At 34.9% G+C, this 20,948-nt stretch overlaps 1 protein-coding gene across 2 annotated transcripts in view; it reads left to right on the top strand.

Moving 5' to 3' along the window:
• The first annotated feature begins 685 nt into the window (after window positions 1-685).
• Window positions 686-20,948, top strand: part of LOC132748412 (DNA-binding protein Ets97D-like) — an 86,499-nt gene continuing 66,236 nt past the window's right edge. For both annotated transcript variants that reach the window (XM_060738019.1, XM_060738020.1), the window contains exons 1-3: window positions 686-767; window positions 16,119-16,216; window positions 20,748-20,919. In XM_060738019.1, coding sequence (XP_060594002.1) covers window positions 762-767; window positions 16,119-16,216; window positions 20,748-20,919 — 276 coding nt within the window. In that variant the 5' untranslated portion in view covers window positions 686-761. The remainder of the gene's footprint in view (window positions 768-16,118; window positions 16,217-20,747; window positions 20,920-20,948) is intronic.

The raw sequence follows: 20,948 nt of genomic DNA on the forward strand, positions 1-20,948 counted from the left end.
ACAGGGAAGAAGGAAATATCACTTTAGTGTCAATTATTTGACATTATTAATCATGAGTGCATTTATTTATCATTCATGTAAAGCTTCATGTTTGAAGGAGTGTACATGGTTTAAACTATTAATCGCAATATTGTTTGTAAATGTTTCAAAAAACTGATGATGATGATAATGATTGATTACTCTATGATTTAATTAAATTTAATAGACACACAAGCACATAAGGATAGTATGCTGCCTAAAGACAATTTTTGACCTGTACATGAATGAAAGTGTCAGAACAAGAAAAATTTACTAAAATGTAACTGATATGATTTTACCTCAACTAGTTTCATAATATAATTAGGAGGATTATTGAATTATTAACATGGTAATGACATCAACATTAATAATGTAAGGGATGCCACTCTTAAATGACATCAAAAACAGACACTCTTGAAAATTCTGTACTGTAACATTTTCATCTTGAAAATTCTATACTGTAACCACAAAGAATGATACTGTAGCATGTTCCCAATGCCCTGAGTGGAGATTTTGTTACATTGATAAATTAAGTGTCACTTCATGCTGTGTATAAGTATATAACAATATCAAAAATATATAAATTTTCAGCAGTGAAAGAGAAAACCTGGAACAAGATGAGTTAGTAAGAAGATGTTGATGATATGTGTTCACTGGTCAAGACCAAAAAAGAATAAGACTTGATGAATGCAAAATGAGAATTCTGGTGTTGTTGATGAAAGCCACATAGTTGTTTGACTGGAATGCAGGTAAAAAAAACTTTGGACCCATCAACAATTATATGATTTTGAAAATCTCATGGCACAATTTCAATGATGTCGACTCTTGATCCAGGAAAAATTCAGTCAGGTCATAGTTCCTGTTGCCATTGCTGTCCCATCTCATCCATACCAATCTCAGGAATCAGTAGAAATATTAACTTGGTTTGGAATATCTTATGCAATATCACAATGCAACTGTCTATGTTCCAGTTTCATGCATAGTTTGGTTTTTGACATAATTATGCCAAAGTGCTCAAGGTAATCTTTTGTGATCACAATTTGTCTGTGGTCCATCGTCCGTCAGTGCATCTGTCGTTAATTTTTTATGCAAACGACTTCTCAGAAACCACTGGACCAAATTTGATGAAATTTTTCATAAGATGTTCAGGAGGGCTAAAAAGAGATTTTTAAAATGAAATCTTTAAAAATCTTCTGTGATTGTGCAAGATCTAAAGCTTAGATATTTTGTGTTTAACATCATGTAATAAAACTTAAAAATAAAATGTTCAAATTATAGCCCTGGAGTCAAAATCGGCCTTGCCCCAAGGGGTCATTGATTTTCCTTATCTCCTAAAAGCCTACTTTAACGCCCCGGGGGAGGGCGTAACATTTTTCAAAAGGGGGGCGTTGAAAAAAAAAAGATTTTAAAAAAAAGAAGAAAAATTCTCTCTTCAAATGATTTTTAAAAAATCTAGCAAGTCCTGTTTAAACACATCATGTCAACCCATGACACCTTTGATCTACACCGCCAGCTCTCTCTAATTTTCCTCCCAAGAATTCCCTGATATCCTGCTTGCAGTTGACACCTTTGTTCTCGCCGACAATCTGACGTCGTCAATGTTACTTTCCTAATTTACCATGTGTCACAGGCCCCTCTCCACATCTGTGTAGTTGCCTATAAAGGAAAGCTCTATCTGTAGTGTGTGTACTGTAAAAATAATGTTTTTTTTTTTTTTAAACAGTTACTGTTTTCAAGTAGACTTCACTCTGAACTTTAAAAGTGTTTTAAGTTTTGATTCACGGATATTTTTCAATAAATGGAATGATATTGGGATATACTGTAAATCGCCTAAACTAGTAAGAGACTTTTCTTTATTTTCTGTTATTTTCTTTGTTTTAAATTATACACAAGGTTGTCAAATGAGGGTGGGGGCGTTATTTGGGGGCAGGGGGGCGTTAAATCAAGATTTTTAGGGTATGTATATAGTAAAAAACTTAAAAAGTCATCTCTGAAATTAACAAAAGCTAGAGGAAGATATTTTGGCATAAAACATTGTGTAGTGGATATCTACCAAGTTTGTTCAAATTATAGCCCTGGGGTCAAAAATTGGCAAACCGCCGAAGGTCAAAAGGTTTTCCTTATACATATACTAAAAAAACTAAAAAAAACTTTTTGTCTGAAGGTACAATGCTTAGAGCTCAGATATTTGTTATATAATATCATCTATAGGTCCTCTATCATGGTTGTTCAAAGTTTGCCCCTATTGTTACAATTGACCCTTACACAAATAACAGGATGTCTACAGGTGAAGTCACTTTGATGCCAATGGTCGTCCCCCTTGTTGTCCCCCGCCTTTTCGAAGAAAAAAGGGAAAAAAGGGGGATATAGTAATAGGCTCCATCCGTCTGTCCGTCTGTCCGAGCAAACATTTTATATTTATGAGCTTCATTTCGTAGTTAAATAAAGAACAAAATCTCATAAAATTCAAATTAAGAGCTATTTTTTGTTTTTTAGCTCACCTGAGCATATGCTCAGGGTGAGCTATTAGGATCACTCTTCGTCCCTTGTCTGTCGTCCGTCGTACGTTGTCCGTTCACACTTTTCAAACAACATCTCCTCTGAAACCATAAGGCAGAATCATAATGAAAACTTCACAGGGATGTTCCTTGTGTGAAGCCTTAACAAAGTTGTTCAAAGAATTCCATTCCATGCAGAACTCTGGTTGCCATGGCAACCAAAAGAAAAAAACTTTAAAAAACATCTTCTTCTAAAAAACCCAAAGAAAAGCTAGAGCTAAAGATATTTGGCATTATGAACAACATCTTTCTAGTGAGTGTCTACCAAGATTGTTTAAAATGAAAGCCCTGGGGTTCAAAATTGGCCCCGCCCCAGGTGGGGTCATTGATTTTCCCTATATGCATATAGTAAAAAACTTAAAAAAATCTTCTTTTAAAAGAACCCAACGAGCTAGACCTAAGATATTTAAGCATGAAACATCTTCTAATGAAGTGTCTACCAAGATTGTTCAAAATCAAAGCCCTGGGTCAAAATTGGCCCCGACCCAGGGGGTCATTAATTTTCCCTATATTGCATATAGTAAAAACTTAAAAAATCTTCTTCTAAAAAAACCATAAAGAGCTAGAGCTTAGATATTTGGCATGAAACATGTTTTCTAATGGATGTCTACCAAGTTTGTTCAAATAAAAGCCCTGGGGTCAAAATTGGCCCCACCCCAGGGGGTCATTGATTTTCCCTATAATGCATATAGTAAAAACTTAAAAAATTTTCATCTTAAAGAACCCAAAGAAGCTAGAGCTAAGATATTAAGCATGAAACATCTTCTTATCAGTGTCTACCAAGTTTGTTCAAATAAAAAGCCCTGGGGGTCAAAAATTGGCCCCGCCCCAGGGGGTCCATTGATTTTCCCTATATGCATATAGTAGAAACTTAAAAAAATTTCTTTTAAAGAACCCAAAGAGCTAGAGCTTAAGATATTTAGCATGAAACATCTTCTAATGGGTGTCTACCAAGTTTGTTCAAATAAAAGCCCTGGGGTCAAAATTGGCCCCGCCCCAGGGGGTCTTTGATTTTCCCTATATGCATAGAGTAAAAACTTAAAAAAATCTTCTTTTAAAGAACCCAAAGAGCTAGAGCTAAGATATTTAGCATGAAACATCTTCTAGTGAGTGTCTACCAAGTTTGTTCAAATTAAATTAAGAGCTAGAGCTAAGATATTTGGCATGAAACATCTTCTAGTGCATGTCTATCAAGTTTGTTCAAATAAAAGCCCTGGGGTCAAAATTGGCCCCGCCCCAGGGGTCATTGATTTTCCCTATATGCATAAAGTAAAAACTTAAAAAATCTTCTTTTTAAGAACCATAAGAGCTAGAGCTTAGATATTTGGCATGAAACATCTTCTAGTAAATGTCTACCAAGTTTGTTCAAATAAAAGCCCTGGGGTCAAAATTGACCCCACCCCAGGGGGTCATAGATTTTCCCTATATGCATATAGTAAAAACTTAAAAAATCTTCTTTTAAAGAACCGTAAGAGCTAGAGCTAAGATATTAGGCATGAAACATCTTCAAATGAGTGTCTACCAAGTTTGTTCAAATAAAAGCCCTGGGGTCAAAATTGGCCCCGCACCAGGGGTTCTTTGATTTTCCCTATATGCATATAGTAAAAACTTTAAAAAATCCTCTTTTAAAGAACCCAAAGAGCTAGAGCTAAGATATTTAGCATGAAACATGTTCTAATGGGTGTCTACCAAGTATGTTCAAATAAAAGCCCTGGGGTCAAAACTGGCCCCAACCGGGGGGGGTCATTGATTTTCCTTATATGTGTATAGCAAAAACTTAAAAATATTCTTTGGAAAAACCCAAATAGCTAGAGTTTAGATATTAAGCATGAAACATCTTAAAGTAAATATCTACAAAGTTTATTAAAATAAACGCACGGGGGTCAAAACTGGCCCTGCCCCAGGGGTGTCATTGTTTTTAACTATATGTGTATAGTAAAAACTTTAAAAATCTTCTTTTAAAAAAGCCAATGAGCTAGAACTTAGATGTTTAGCATGAAACATCTTCTTATGGGTGTCTACCAAGTCTGTTCAAATAAACAAATAAAAGCCCTTGGGTAAAAATTGGCCCGGGGGTGGGGGGCCTATATACAGGTGAGCGACCTCAGGGCCATTATGGCCCTCTTGTTTTTTCCTTATATAGAATATATAGTGAACAATTTCTTCTGTGCTGAACTCCTCCTACATTTCTCAACGGATTTTGACCAAACTTTCTCAGAAGCTTTGTTATCAAGTGCCCTGGCACATATTGTCGGGGTTTTGTGATTGGATAATATTTGACCTAATTATGGCCCTTTGTTTTTTTTCCTTATACAGAATATATAGTGAACAATTTCTACCGTGCTCCACTTCTCCTCCATTTCTCAACGTATTTTGACCAAACTTTTACAGAAGCTTTGTTATCAAGTGCCCTGGCGCATATTGTAGGGGTTTTGTGATTGGATAATATTTTACCTAATTATGGCCCTTTGTTTTTTTTCCTTATACAGAATTATCAATATATAGTGAACAAATTCTTCTGTGCTGAATTCGTCCTACATTTCTCAACAGATTTTGTTCAAACTTTCACAGAAGCTTTGTCATCAAGTGCCCTGGCGCATATTGTCGGGGTTTTGCGATTGGATAATTTTTTATCTAATTATGGCCCTTTGTTTTTTTCCTTATACAGAATATACATGTATAGTGAACACTTCTTCTGTGGCAATTCCTCCTACATTATTCATGTTTTACATTGCACATAGTTACATTGTTTGTTGCTTGTATTTGTATTTCAAATACAACATATTTATCTATAATGGTGATAATTGAAAACCTGGTTTCATGGCATTGCCATGTTTCTTGTTTGTAAATCTAAAACTTTTAGAAATAAATCATAGAAAGTGTCAAGGGCATCATCAGGTTCTGTAAACACATCAATTAATGACCATGGTTGATTTGATAAGTCAACTAAAAAGTTATCTGCATTGAATTTCTTTAAATATCTGTAATTTATAGTTATATGTAATGGCCTTTTTTTTTTTATTTTGCATAAGTTTTTCTTGTAAAACAGAAGGGTAGTGGTCACTTATAGAACTTACTGGAACAGCTGTGTAGCTTATATATTCTGTGGATGATTGGTGTAAATGTGGTCTATAATGGAAGACGATGTTCGTGTGACTAGTGGGTTGTGTTATAAGTTGTTGTAAGTTGAGTGTATTGATTATTTTTTCCTATTTAGAATTTACTGGGCTTTAATTTATAAAATTGTAGTTTAGGTCTCCTAATAGAATAATTTCTTTATTTTCAACATAAAGTGTATCTAAAATATTTTCAATATGGTCATTCCAAGAAACTGGTGATGAAGGGGCCTATAATTATCCCCCGCCGATGGAATCGGGAGGGGATATAGTTTTGGCGTTGTCCGTCCGTCCGTCCATCCATCCGTCCGAATTTTGTTTCCGGACTAGTTCTCTGCAACTACTGGCTGGAATTCAACGATACTTTATGGGAATCATCAATATCAAGAGGAGATGCGCATATCGTCGGCTTGTTTTGGTCCGACACTTTAACTCAGAGTTATGGCCCTTGATTAGTTATGTAGTATGCATATAGAGTAAAAATCGTTTCCGCACTACTTCTCTGCAACTACTGGCTGGAATTCAACGAAACTTTATGGGAACCTTCAATACCAAGAGGAGATGCGCATATCGTCGGCTTGTTCCGGTCAGACACTTAAATCAGAGTTATGGCCCTTGATTAGTTATGCAATATGCATATGGAGTAAAAATCGTTTCCGGTGTAGTTCTCTGCAACTACTGGCTGGAATTCAACGAAACTTTATGGGAATCATCAATATCAATAGGAGATGCGCATATCGTCGGCTTGTTCCGGTCCGACCCTTTAACTCAGAGTTATGGCCCTTGATTAGTTATGTAGTATGAATATAGAGTAAAAATCGTTTCCGCACTACTTCTCTGCAACTACTGGCTGGAATTCAACAAAACTTTATGGGAACCTTTAATACCAAGATGAGATGCGCATATCGTCGGCTTGTTCCGGTCAGACACTTTAACTTAGAGTTATGGCCCTTGATTAGTTATGCAGTATGCATATGGAGTAAAAATCGTTTCCGCGCTACTTCTCTGCAACTACTGGCTGGAATTCAACAAAACTTTATGGGAACCTTCAATACCAAGAGGAGATGCGCATATCGTTGGCTTGTTCCGGTCAGACACTTTAACTCAGAGTTATGGCCCTTGATTAGTTATGCAGTATCCATATAGAAAAATATTTGTTTCCTCGCTACTTCTCTGCTACTACTGGCTGGAATTCAATGAAACTTTATGGGATACTAAGAGGAGATGTGCATATAGTCGCCTTGTTCCGGTCAGAAACTTATAACTCAGATTTATGGCCCTTGATTAGTTATGTAGTATGCATACATCTCATTGGCATTTCCAGATTTTACTATTTAACACGAAGTTATGGCTCTGTTATTGCCCTGAATGTTTATCAAGTTCAAAGAATATTACTGTTTATGCCATGATTAATATATAAAATAAAGCCCTATGTCTTCAGTTGTTGTGTTAATAATAACCAGTACTCGGCGGGGGATATAAATTCAAGGAATTTGCTTGTTGTATCCTACAATAAAGGGTTTTTGTTTGTCAAGCTTCATTTCTACCCATATAGCCTCAATATCACTAGAATCAAGATCAGTTCTTTAAGTTCACATGGTAGGTTTGACTTTATATATAATGCTATCCCAACCCCATTAGACTCCCTATCACGTCTGAAAAGTTGATAATTATTTAAATGGATTTCATTGTTTCAAAATTTGTCACTAAGGAAAGTTTCTTGCAGTCCTAGTATGTCAATATTTGGAAATTTATTAATTAAAAATTGAATTTCACTAAACTTTGGATAAAGATAATGTATGTTCAGATGCCTAAAGTTAATGCCATTTCTGTCAAATTTTACGTCTTTAAGCATCAAATCAGCTTGTGGTGAATCCATATAGACATCTGATTGGTTGGCGTTTGGATCTGTGTAATTATCACTATTTTTTCAGTACTATTCCTTTTCATATTTATATTATCTACATTATATACACTGTATTGAATATTATTTGATACGATTTCATGTGTAGTATTATCACTTTCTTTGAAATATTTGACAGTGTCAGCTACCACTTTGGATGCATCCAGGGATTCCATGGCCAATATCTTGGTGTTGCTAGAAAGCCCCTGTTTCATGTATTGTATTTCCGGTTGGGATCCAGTTTTTGGTGATGTTGAGCCTTCTGAAAATTTAAGGGTTTTAGTGATGAGTTCTGTTGCTATCCAAGGGATGTGCGTATAGCTTTGTTAAGTTGTTTCCCTAATACAATTGATCCTTTAATGTTTAGATGGACTTCATCATAGAAGAGAGTTTGATTCACTTTTTCATCCTTTATCATTTTACTGTCATTGTCAATAAATATGAACCCTTTTTCTGTACACATGTTTTTCAGAAGGTTATTGGTGACAGATATGTTTCAGTCGACAAAAGGTCTCTTTTCTTTGGTAGTTGATGAAATCATTACTTTTGCCTTCGAGTTGATTCCTTGAATTGCATGAGTAAGATTAAGAAACTCCTTACAGATATCAGTTGGTTTGTCTGCATTTGATATATTGTTTATACCAGCATGTATGATGACTATATCTGCATTCTTAATTGTTTTGGGTTGCATTCTTGGGTCAGTTATGTTTTTAACAGTTGCCCCACGATGGGATTTGATATCTACTGTTGTTCAATTTGTGCTCATTTTGTCTTTACGTAATCCTTTAGTCACAGAGTCACCAAGGATCAATACTTGTTTCATACCTTGCTGGGTTTTTAACTGCCTATTGGTGTCGGTTTTCTGTTTTTCTGTGTTTTGCTCACCAGTCTGTACTTCCATGTCTTGCATGTTGATGTATGACTCTTGGGTTATCTCTGTAACTGAGGTTTCATTGCTCTGTATTAGTTTAGAACTTAGTAAGATTTGTTGGTTGATTTTATCTTCTTGCTCTTTCCTTATATTCCTAAATTCACTCTGGAGTAAATACATATCGGCATTTGATGGCAAATTTTCTGTTTGTTTCTTTAGCATTTCAAGAGTCAGTAAGAAGTTCGACATTTTATCCTTTATATCTGCTATATCATCCCTGATGGTTTAATTGTTTTCTTTTTGGGACAGTTTTTCTCTTAGAATTCTATTTTCCTGTTTTAAAGACTGATTGGTTTGTTTCAATTTTTGCATTTCTTCCTCGAGGATGAGTAGCCGAGCATTTAGATTACTGTTCATAATTTCAGCTGACTGTGAAAGTTTGTTTATTTCTGTTTTGTGTCGGGCTTGAAGGTCACACTGTACAGCAAAGTCATTTTTTAGCTCGACTATTCGAAGAATATGAGAGCTATTGTAGTCGCCCCGGCGTCGGCGTCGGCGTCAGCGTCGGCGTCGGCGTCTGCGTTGGTTAAAGTTTTTTGTAAAGTCAAATATCTCAATTATTACTTGAGATATTCAATTGAAACTTACAATACTTATTTATAGTAACAAGGTACAACAGATTGACAAGTTGGATAACTCTGCCTACAATATTGACAGAATTATGCCCCTTTTTAACTTAGATATTTTGGTTAAAGTTTTTTGTAAAGTCAAATATCTCAATTATTGCTTGAGATATTCAATTGAAACTTACAATACTTATTTATAGTAACAAGGTACATCAGATTGACAAGTTGGATAACTCTGCCTACAATATTTACAGAATTATGCCCCTTTTTAACTTAGAAATTTTGGTTAAAGTGTTTTGTAAAGTCAAATATCTCAATTATTGCTTGAGATATTCAATTGAAACTTACAATACTTATTTATAGTAACAATGTACATCAGATTGACAAGTTGGATAACTCTGCCTACCATATTGACAGAATTATCCCCCTTTGGAACTTAGAAATTTTGGTTAAAGGTCTTCAAAGATGTTTACTTGAAACATCACACATGCACTTAGGGTCATAATTGGAGGGTCATAATTGTATGTCACTGACCAAGTTCTATAACTCTATTTTGCATTAAGGCTGATTCATATCCCCTTTTCTACTTAGTCTCTTGGTTAATGTTTACATGCAAGTTTTACATATCTCAATAACTATTAAAGATATTTATCTAAAACTTCACATATGCATTTAGGGTCATATTTGTAGGTCACTGACAAAGATTCATAATTCTATCTTGCATTTAGGCTGATTTTTCTCCCCTTTTTCAACTTAAAAATTCATGGTAAAGTTTTGCTTGTAAGCTGTTATCTCAATAACTAGTCTACTGAAGGGTTTGTCCGTTTTTTGGGACAATCTAATGCATTCATAATAATAAAGCAGTGATTTACTTGATAAAACATCTTAATAACAATCTTTTGTACCTTTTCTGTCAAATTTATGTATTCATAGGTAATTTGTATTATTATACTCCATAAAAAACCCTTGTGACATTACCTTCCGAATAGTCAAGCCAATTCTGTATAATTAGACTCTCTCTAAGGCCTATAACATGAATTTATAAAAAAAAATTAGCCCTTTTGTGAACTTAAAAAATTTAACATTATCAAGACTCTTTTACTATCAAGCACTTAGAATAGTCGAGCGTGCTGTCCTACAGACAGCTCTTGTTTTATAGGTGATTTAGCACTTTTACTTTCAGTGGTGTTTGTGCTAAAACTTAAATGTGACAGACTTGCTGTGTCACTGTTTATTTGGTAGCTGAAGTCCTCATCATCAATACTAATAACTGATTTTACATCAGTCTGCTCTTGTAAAAATGAAATTTGATGTCCCTTGTCTTTGCTTTTATTGACAGATACAGACTTGGCTTTGTACTGATACATGTGACAGTTTACTGGAGTGGATGTCACTGTTTTTCCAAAATTAAAGCTGAATATCCCTCTCTTTTTCTTCTTTGGTTTTGGTAGAGGGTTAAATGCATAAGAAGCACCAAAGTTACTTTGTTTTAATTTTGTACCATTGCCTTCAGCTTCTGACGTTTCTTGAGTTTGTGATGAATCAGTTTCTGGCTCATTATTTTTAATATTTGTTCAATGTTCAATCAGTTTTGGGATGGTTGATTCACTATTTACTAAAGTTAGCTTGGGGGAAAATACTTGATTATTATTAGTTAATGATGTTTTAGTATTGTTTTGTGGTATTATGTTTGAATTTTCTTGTGTCATCAGTTTACTTTTGCAACCCTCAAGGAAAGTGTTGATCCATTCTTGAACAGTCATTGTTAGTGTATTGTGATATATTCTTATCACAACTTTTTTTCCAGACATTGTTAAAGTTGTTACTAATCCCTTTTTGTCTGGGGTCTGGACCATGCTGTATTGAGATTGTAGAATTTCTCTCATTTTATCATGTGTTGATTGCACAAAGAAGGTTATTGTTATGTTATCACTTGCTGGACTAACATATAGATCAAACATATTGTCCTCTGTTAAAGTACCTGTTAAGTCGCTTTGAGAAAATCCTTCAAAGCTATCCATATCAATGGAAGACTGATTAGTCATTGTTGTTGTTAACACTTAAGTCTATTAAAATTTATATCCTTATAAACACAATCTTGTTACTGATTAGAAGGAATGCAATGTATGCAATTTTAAGTCCTAGTTAATCCTTTATTTCCTTTTATGACTATTTTTTTCATTAGTTTTCACTAATTTTTAATTTTGCTAGTGAATATTATTCAATATCAACACTGTAGTTTTATGAAGAAAATTCTAAGGAATTCAAAGATATAAAATTATCCAACATATTCATATATTAAATCCATTTGTTTATCACTGTTTTCGAGGACCACAAAAAGCATGTTGCACTGTTTGGTGGTCAATATATATCAATCAGTCAATATATATCAGGTTTGAATAAGGGTCATCTAAGGTCAAAAATAGGTCACCACACATAAAAAGGTATATAATTATTATATTGTGTATATTACAATAGGTATATAGGAGTCACTCGGTGGACGGTCGGTCGGTCTAGCCGTCCGTTGCATTTTCCTTGTCCGGAACATAACTTGAAGACTAATGATTAGAATTCAATACAACTTCATACAATGGTCAAGCACATTGAGAGGAAGTGCAGTGCACAAGAACAATAACTCCATCTTCACTAATTACAGAGTTATTGCCCTTTTTACTGTTCCTTGTCCGGAGTATAAGTTGAAAAACTAGGTCACAGGAGCTAAAAATAGAAAAATCTTGTTAACACTCTAGTTTTGATCCAAATATCCTGTAAATTGGTCTGAAAGTTTGTTTTGATGATTTCTAGGTCAAGTTTGAATATGGGTCATCTGGGGTCAAAAACTAGGTCACACTGACCAAATATGGAAAAACCTTGTTTACATTCTAGTGGTGACATTTTTGACTCAATTATCATCAAACTTGGTCAGAATGCTTGACTAGGTCATTGCTTGGATGAGTTCGAACATGGGTGATCTCGGATGAAAAACTTGGTCATAGGAGTTAAAACTAGAAAAATCTTATTAACACTCTAGTGGCTACTGTTTTGATCCAAATGTCCTGGAAATTGGTCTGAAAGTTTGTTTTCATGATTTCTAGGTCAAGTTTGAATATGGGTCACCTGGGTCACACTGCTCAAATATGGATAATCCTTGATAACACTCTAGTGGTCACATTTTTGGCTCACCTGTCATGAAACTTGGTCAGAATGCTTGTCTAGGTAATTGTTCTGATGAATTCGATGGGTCAGGTGAGCGATCTAGGGCCATCATGGCCCTCTTGTTTGTCTGGAGCATAACTTGAAGACTAATTGTTTGAATTCAATACAACTTCATACAATGATCAAGGACATTAAGAGGAAGTGCAGTGCACAAGAACCATAACTCCATCTTGACTAATTACAGAGTTATTGCCCTTTGTTACTTTTCCTTGTCCAGAGCATAACTTAAAAACTACTTGTTGATTTCAATACAACTTCATACAATTGTCAAGCACATTAAAGATCCTGTAACACAATTTTTTCATGGTTTTATTTCATAAATATAATGCTTAAATTAAGCTTTGTCAATATTGTAAGTTCCAATAAGCATTATTTATAAAGATATTACCAAATTTAATGTTTCATGTAAATAAAGGGAGATAATTATACCCCCACAAACGAAGTTTTGGGGGGGGGTATATAGGAGTCAGCTTGTCGGTCGGTCGGTTTGTCGGTCGGTCAGTCATTCGGTCCGTCGGTCGGTCAACATCATGGTTTCCAGACAATAACTAGAGTTTGGAATGAGGTATTGTAATCAAACTTGGTGTATAGCAACCTTATGTGGAAACTCTGGTTGGTATTGCATTTGGACCCCTAGGGTCAAGGTCAAGGTCACCGTTACTAAAAATAAAAAAATGGTTTCCGGACAATAACTAGAGTTAGGAATGAGATATTGTTATCAAACTTGGTGTATAGCAAGCTTATATGAAGACCTGGGTTGGTATTGCATTTGGACCCCCTGGGGTCAAGGTCAAGGTCACTGTTACTAAAAACAGAAAAATGGTTTCTGGACAATAACTAGAGTTAGGAATGAGATATTGTTATCAAACTTGGCGTATATCAAGCTTATATGAAAACCTGGGTTAGTATTGCATTTGGGCCCCCTTGGGACAAGGTCAAGGTCACCGTTATGAAAAATGGTTTCCAGACAATAACTTGACTTAGGAATGAGATACTGTAATCAAACTTGGTGTGTAGCAAGCTTAAATGAAGACCTGGGTTGGTAGTGCATTAGGACCCCATGGGGTCAAGGTCAAGGTCACTGTTACTAAAAATAGAAAAATGGTTTCCGGACAATAACTAGAGTTAGGAATGAGATATTGTTATCAAACTTGGCGTATTTCAAGCTTAAATGAAAACCTGGGTTGGTATTGCATTTGGGCCCCCTGGGGTCAAGGTCAAGGTCACTGTAAGGAAAAATAGAAAAATGGTTTTCGGACAATAACTAGAGTTAGGAATGAGATATTGTAATCTAATTTGGTGTAAAGGAAGCTTATATGAAGACCTGGGTTGGTATTGCATTTGGACCCCCTAGGGTCAAGGTCACCGTTAACAGTGTTACTAAAAATAGAAAAATGGTTTCCGGACAATAACTAGAGTTAGGAATGAAATATTGTTATCAAACTTGGTATATAGCAAGCTTATTTTGAGACCCCAGTTGCGATTAAAATTAATTGAAATATTTCTTTGTACACAGTTGATAGTTTGTGTTCAAATTTTTCTTCAGACTACGTTTTTTTCAAAAAGTCAGAAGTTGCTGGTGGGGGTATTAATCACCTTCAGTGATAGGTCTAGTTAGAAATTAATTTTCTATAAATTCTAAGTCATTTTTTCCAATAAGAAAGGAATGCATATGATTCATTGAGTAATATTATGTGCACAAATATTTGCAGTACACATTTTACATATTCTTCGATGTTTGAAAATTGTTTTGTTTGCATAATTATATACACATATAATTTTTTGCAAGTGTGGTATACTACGCCTCCGTGGTCGAGGGGATTGTGTTGATGACTTCTAATCCAGTTACCTCTCTGGTGTGGGTTCAATCCCTGGGAGATGCTTTGGTAGTTTAGCAAGGAGGAAGGTAGTCTAGTACTGGTGTTACTCTCCAGGAACAATGGTTAGGAAACTACCCGCTATATGACTGAAATACTGTTGAGAAAAGGCGTAAAATGAAACAAACAAACAGCAAGTGTGGTGTACACACAGTAACAATATCAATTAGGACAATATCAAAACATACAGGATCTTTAAGAGGAATTGCAGTGCACAAGAACAATAACACCATTTTGACAAATTACAGAGTTATTGATACTTTGATACTTTTCTTTGTCCGGAGCATAACTTGTAAAGTACTGGTTGGAATTCAAAACAACTTCATACAATGGTCAAGCACAATAAGAGGAAGTGCAGTGCACAAGAACCATAACACTGTCCAGTGTAATTATAGAGTTATTTCTCTTTGTTACTTTTCATTGCTTTTTAGCTCACCTGTCACAAAGTGACAGGGTGAGCTTTTGTGTTCGCTTTTCCTCCGGCGTCCGTCTGTCGTCCGTCCGTAAACTTTTACTTTAAATGACATCTCCTTATAAACCACTAAGCCAATTTCATCCAAACTTCACAGGAATGTTCCTTTGGTGGTCACCTTTAAAAATTGTTCATAGAATTTAATTCCATGCAGAACTCTGGTTGCCATGGCAACCGAAGAAAAAAACTTTAAATATCTTCTTTTAAAAAACCTTAAGAGCTAGAGCTTAGATATTTGGCATGAAACATCTTCTAATGAGTGTCTACCAAGTTTGTTCAAATAAAAGCCCTGAGGTTAAAATCGGCCCGGGGGGGGGGGGGCTATATACAGGTGAGCGACTTCAGGGCCATCATGGCCCTCTTGTTTCTTGTCCAGAGCTTAACTTTAAAACTACTAGTTGGAATTCAATACAGTTTCATAAAATGGTCAAGTATATTGAGAGAAAGCGCAGTGCACTGAAACCATAACTCTTTCTTGACTCATTTAAGAGTTTTTGCCCTTCGTTACTTTTTATTGTCTTGTGGCAGTGCATAACTTGAAAATTAATGGTTGGAATTCCAACAAACTTCATACAATAGTCAAGGGCAGTGAGATGAAGTGCAGTGCACAAGAACCATAACTCTATTACTGTTATTGCCCTTTGTTACTTTTTTTGTCCAGTGCAGTTGGAATTCAATACAACTTCATACAATGATCAAGCGCAATGAGAGGAAGTGCAGTGTACAATAACCATAACTCCATCTTCAGTATTTGTAGTGTTATTGCCCTTTGTTCCTTTTCCTTATCAGGTGTATAACTTAAAAACTAATGTTTAGAATTCAATGAAAGTTCATTCAATGGTCAAGCACAATGAGAGGAAGTGCAGTGCTCAAGAAGCTTTACTCTTTTTGGATTTATTACAGAGTAATTCAATAAAACTTCATCAAAATGGTCAACCACATTGAAAGGAAATGCAACATACAAGAACCACAACGAACTTTAATTGCCCACAAACATAACTCTATTTCAGTTCTTTTACAAGATATTCTGTTACTAGTAACTTCCTCATTTCCCAAGCAGTCTTGCAGGGATATTAATCACATTTAGTGATAGTTCTAGTTTATTTTTCTGTAATTCTAATTTCAACTATATTGTTCAAACTGGAGTACATGGAAAAATATGAAGGTACATGCCAACAGACATAAAAGAAAAATATTAATGACTCCTAATATGAAATAATTTTGCTGTGTATCCTAAACTTGAGTACCAGTATATTCTGCCTAGCCTAGGGAAGGCTGACTTTACAGAGCATGTTTTGTATTCTTTCACATTGAATCAGTATTTTATTTGTAAAAGTTTCTAAAAAAATGAAAAAGAAAGAAAAACAACAAAAAACAATCAACAACAAAAAACAATCAGTTAAATTTGTTTATTATAAAAAAATGCAAAAATCTCTGGAGCTCTGCCTATTCTGATTTCAGGAAAATTCAAATTTGTCAGTTGAAGAATCACAGATTATACAAGATGATTCTGCTGAAATCATGCAAGATTCAAATGATGTTCAGGAACTGGCAGATAAGTATGTTTGTATCTATTTGGTAGCAATAACCTTTTATCAGGGGTTTCATTATAAAATATAAATTTCCTTTTAACCTGAGTTTGGATTACATTTCTTTCTGGTCTGTATATTATTTTAAGTACATACTTTAAAAAATTTACCCAGCATATGATTACTTTCTTTTGTTGTTGATTCATTGGACTCAAATTTCAACATTTAGTTATACTTGGAGCTGTAAAAATTTTTCATGGAGAGCATATAGTTAATGCCTTGTCACACTTTTGTCCAGAGAATAAGCTGAAGAGAATTGAAAGGGATTTCATTAAAACTTCACATATTGAAGATCAGTTACTGAAGCCAATTTCATCCAAACTTCACAGGAATGTTCCTTTGGTGGTCACCTTTGAAAATTGTTCAAAGAATTTAATTCCATGCAAAACTTTGGTTGCCATGGCAACCAAAACAAAAAACTTTAAATATCTTCTTCTAAAAAACCCAAAGAGCTAGAGCTTAGATATTTGGCATGAAACATCTTCTAGTGAGTGTCTACCAAGATTGTTCAAATAAAAGCCCTTGGGTCAAAATTGGCCCCGACCCAGGGGGTCATTGATTTTCCCTATATGCATATAGTAAAAACTTAAAAAATCTTCTTTTAAAGAACCCAAAGAGCTAGAGCTAAGAAATTTAGCATGAAACATCTTCTAATGAGTGTCTACCAAGTTTGTGCAAATAAAAGCCCTGGGGTCAAAATTGGCCCTGCCCCGGGGGTCATTGATTTTCCCTATATGCATATAGTAAAAACTTAAAAAATTTTCTTTTAAAGAACCCAAAGAGCTAGAGCTAAGATATTTAGCATGAAACATGTTCTAATGGATGTCTACCAAGTTTGTTCAAATAAGAGCCCTGGGGTCAAAATTGGCCCCGTCCCGGGGGTCATTGATTTTCCTTATATGTGTATAGCAAAAACTTAAAAAATCTTCTTTGAAAAAAACCAAATAGCTAGAGTTTAGATACTAAGCATGAAACATCTTCTAGTGAGTGTCTACCAAGTTTGTTCAAATAAAAGCCCTGGGGTCAAAATTGGCCCCGCCCCGGGGGTCATTCATTTTCCTTATATGTGTATAACAAAAACTTAAAAAATCTTCTTTGAAAAAACTCAAATAGCTAGAGTTTAGATATTAAGCACGAAGCATCTTCTAGTGAGTGTCTACAAAGTTTGTTCAAATAAGAGCCATGGGGTCAAAATTGGCCCCGCCCCTGGGGACATTGATTTTTCTTATATGTGTATAGCAAAAACTTAAAAATCTTCTTTGAAAAAATCCAAATAGCTAGAGTTTAGATATTAAGCATGAAACATCTTCTAGTAAGTGTCTTCAAAGTTTGTGCAAATAAAAGCCCTGGGGTCAAAATTGGCCCCACCCCGGGGGTCATTGATTTTCCTTATATGTGAATAGCAAAAACTTAAAAATCTTCTTCAAAAAATCCGAATAGCTAGAGTTCAGATATTAAGCATGAACTATTTTTTAGTAAGTGTCTACAAAGATTGTTCAAATAAAAGCCCTTGGGTTCAAACTGGCCCTGTCCCAGGTGTGTCATTGTTTTTAACTATATGTGTAAAGAAAAACCTTGACCAGCTAGACCTTAGATATTTAGCATGAAACATCTTCTAATGAGTGTCTACCAAGTTTGTTCAAATAAAAGCCCTGGGGTTTAAATTTGCCGCGCTACAGGGGCCTATATACAGGTGAGCGACTTCAGGGCCATCATGGCCCTCTTGTTTTAATTTACCTTTCAATGGCTGCATGAATAATACGGAAAAATGTTTATACCAGACCAGAAAAAACTTTGGATATGGATATCTTTTCCAAAGTATGACATATATTTTAAGGATCTGAATGCATCAAATTCAGGTTTATTTTGTACCATAATGATTCAATATAAATCTAATACAAAAAATAAAATTAAATTTATATGATAAACATGCGCTTATATTTGCTTTACAGAGATTCTTATTTTATTTACAACAAATATTTAAAGTACCTATGTTTATTTGCAATTGGTTAGATATTATTCCTTCAAATAGTTATATATGTATATGTTAAGTCACAATGGTATATAGACAGATAGATGGTATTTAAATTTTAATTTTCTATGAGACTGTATTAAGAGACTCCCTGTCATATGTGACCTTTTTCTGAGGTTCCCTTGGAATGTCACATAATTATGACAGTCTCGACTGTATATCGTATAAGAAAGATCCAGACAACCAAAAGTTGCATGGCAGAAATATCATGGATTTCGTTACAATAATCTTTGAAAAGGACAGACATCTCACACACTGTATGGGAACCAGTGACATCTTTGTTTTTTAGCTCACCTATCACAAAGTGACATGGTGAGCTTTTTTGATCGCTTTTCTTCTGGCATCTGTCTGTCCGTCGGGCATCTGTAAACTTTTACTTTAAACAACATCTCCTCATCAACTGCTTAGCCAATTTCATCCAAACTTCCCAGGAATGTTCCTTTGGTGCTCAACTTTAAAAAATGTTCAAAGAATTTAATTCCATGCAGAACTCTGGTTGCCGTGGCAACCGAAAGAAAAACTTCTTTTAAAAAACCAAAAGAGCTAGAGCTTAGATATTTGGCATGAAACATCATGTAGTAAGTGTCTACCAAGTTTGTTCAAATAAAATCCTTGGGGTCAAAATTGGCCCTGCCCTGTGTGAGGGGGTCATTGTTTTCCCTATATGTGTATAGTAAAAACTTAAAAAATTTCTTGTAAAAAAAACAAAGAGGTAGAGCTTAGATCAGGGTTCGCACAGGCCATGAAAAGTCCTTGAATTTGGTGGTTAGTCCTTGAAAACTCCTTGAATTTTGTCCAGGGAAAAAGTCCTTGAAAACTCCTTGAATTTTACAGGAAACTTGTGAATTTTGTTCAATAATCCACAAATTCCTCATAAAGTACCACAAAACGACTAAAATGAGTAAAACAGCGGCCAAAAAAAAAAAAAAAAACAAAAGAAAACTCAAATATACATCAATTTAAAAAAAAAACGACTTCGTAACGAGATAGTAAGACGGTACGGAACGGGTATTGGCTTTTATACACGATTGAAATATTCATGACGTGTAAATTTCACGGACCGGTTTGGGTTATTCATCAAAAAATGAAGAAGTGTAATTTCTCGCCAAAATGTGTAGAAAAATACCCTTTCATTAAAGAATTCAAGGGTGATTAAAGAAAGGCGATGTGTAGCGCTCGTGATAAGGTTATAGACGTTTCAGGAATGGGTGAAAGCGCTATAAAATCGCACATTAAAGTGAGAAACAATTCACAACACTCAACAGCGAGAGAATGTAATCAGGATATACAATGTAACTAGCTTCTTCAGTTTAGGTGCAAGTACTATCTTGAATAAAGATGACAATAACAATAATCTGACAATACCACTCCCACCCTCTGAAGCAACTACTGCAAAATCTTGCACACTTAGAAAAAACTTCATAAATTTGATAGTACTTCAACAGGTATTTGCATGTAAAACACTAATTTCATACATTGTCGCCCTTTTACACATATTTGTCTTTAGTGTTTCACATATTTTAGTCCTTGAAATACTTGAAAAAGTCCTTGAAAAGTCCTTGAAAACTCCTTGAATTTTGTCCTGGATGGTCTGTATGAACCCTGTAGATATTTATCATGAAACATCTTCTAATGGGTGTCTACCAAGTTTTTTTTTACAAATAAAAGCCCCTGGGTTAAAATTGGCCCCACCCAGAGGGCCTATATACAAGTGAGCCATCTCAGGGCCATCATGGCCTTCTTGTCAAAATAAAATTTCCAGATGCATTAGAACCTTGTCGATGCAGTCGACAGCTAGAAATTTTCATAATCAGTTTGTTCACACAAATTTAACGAACCGAAACCGGAAACACACTTTATGTTTAGGTTGTGTGTAAATAGAGAACTTTATAGAGCATTGTTGGGCACTTTCCAGTCACATCTGTATCCAATTAGCAATGCATAAAGAGGGCAATTTATACATTACCTAAAACACAAGCTGTTTCCAGTTTTCCATCGTTGAAAATAAACAAACTGATTTAGAAAATTCTAGCTTCCTATTACATTGGCAAATTTTCACTTGTCCTGTCGGACAAGCAAATTTCTACCATTTTGTACTCCTCCTGCATCAATATCTACTTGTAAATACTAGCAGAGGAATGGAATTTAAATCCCTAATAAAGCCCACGGAACAGCAATTTTGCCTAAAGCATGATACAAACAAATATGTAAGAAATTTGTCAATATATGAAGTCTAAAATTACCCATGAATGTGGAAGATAATTGGCCAATAATTGAAACAGACTTGTGATGAGCAAATGTGCTTATGATATGCATGGCACAATATCAAGGTCATGGTTTGTTAAAGGTGAAGAAATACACAATCATGTTGCTGAGGTAGGGGATTTAGCTGTCCTTTAGAACTGCTTGTTTATTATAAAAAGTTATTTCGCAGACTGTGCTTGCTTACTAATTTCTTTTGACTTTCAGTGTTGTTATACAAGAAGAGGTAATTGGTCAGCTTCCAGCACCTCAGTATCAGAATTTGATAATACAGCACATGGATATTGCAGAACCGTTAGCTACACTCAAACAGTTATTAGAACTAAGACTTCAGTGCTCTCTATCAGATCATCAGTTTTATCTTCAGGATAGTATTCCGGTATAATATATTATGTATTTTATAAGATA

This window comes from Ruditapes philippinarum, unplaced genomic scaffold (assembly GCF_026571515.1).
Source record: "Ruditapes philippinarum isolate M1 unplaced genomic scaffold, ASM2657151v2 ctg2178_1_1_1_1, whole genome shotgun sequence".
NCBI classification, from domain to species: domain Eukaryota; kingdom Metazoa; phylum Mollusca; class Bivalvia; order Venerida; family Veneridae; genus Ruditapes; species Ruditapes philippinarum.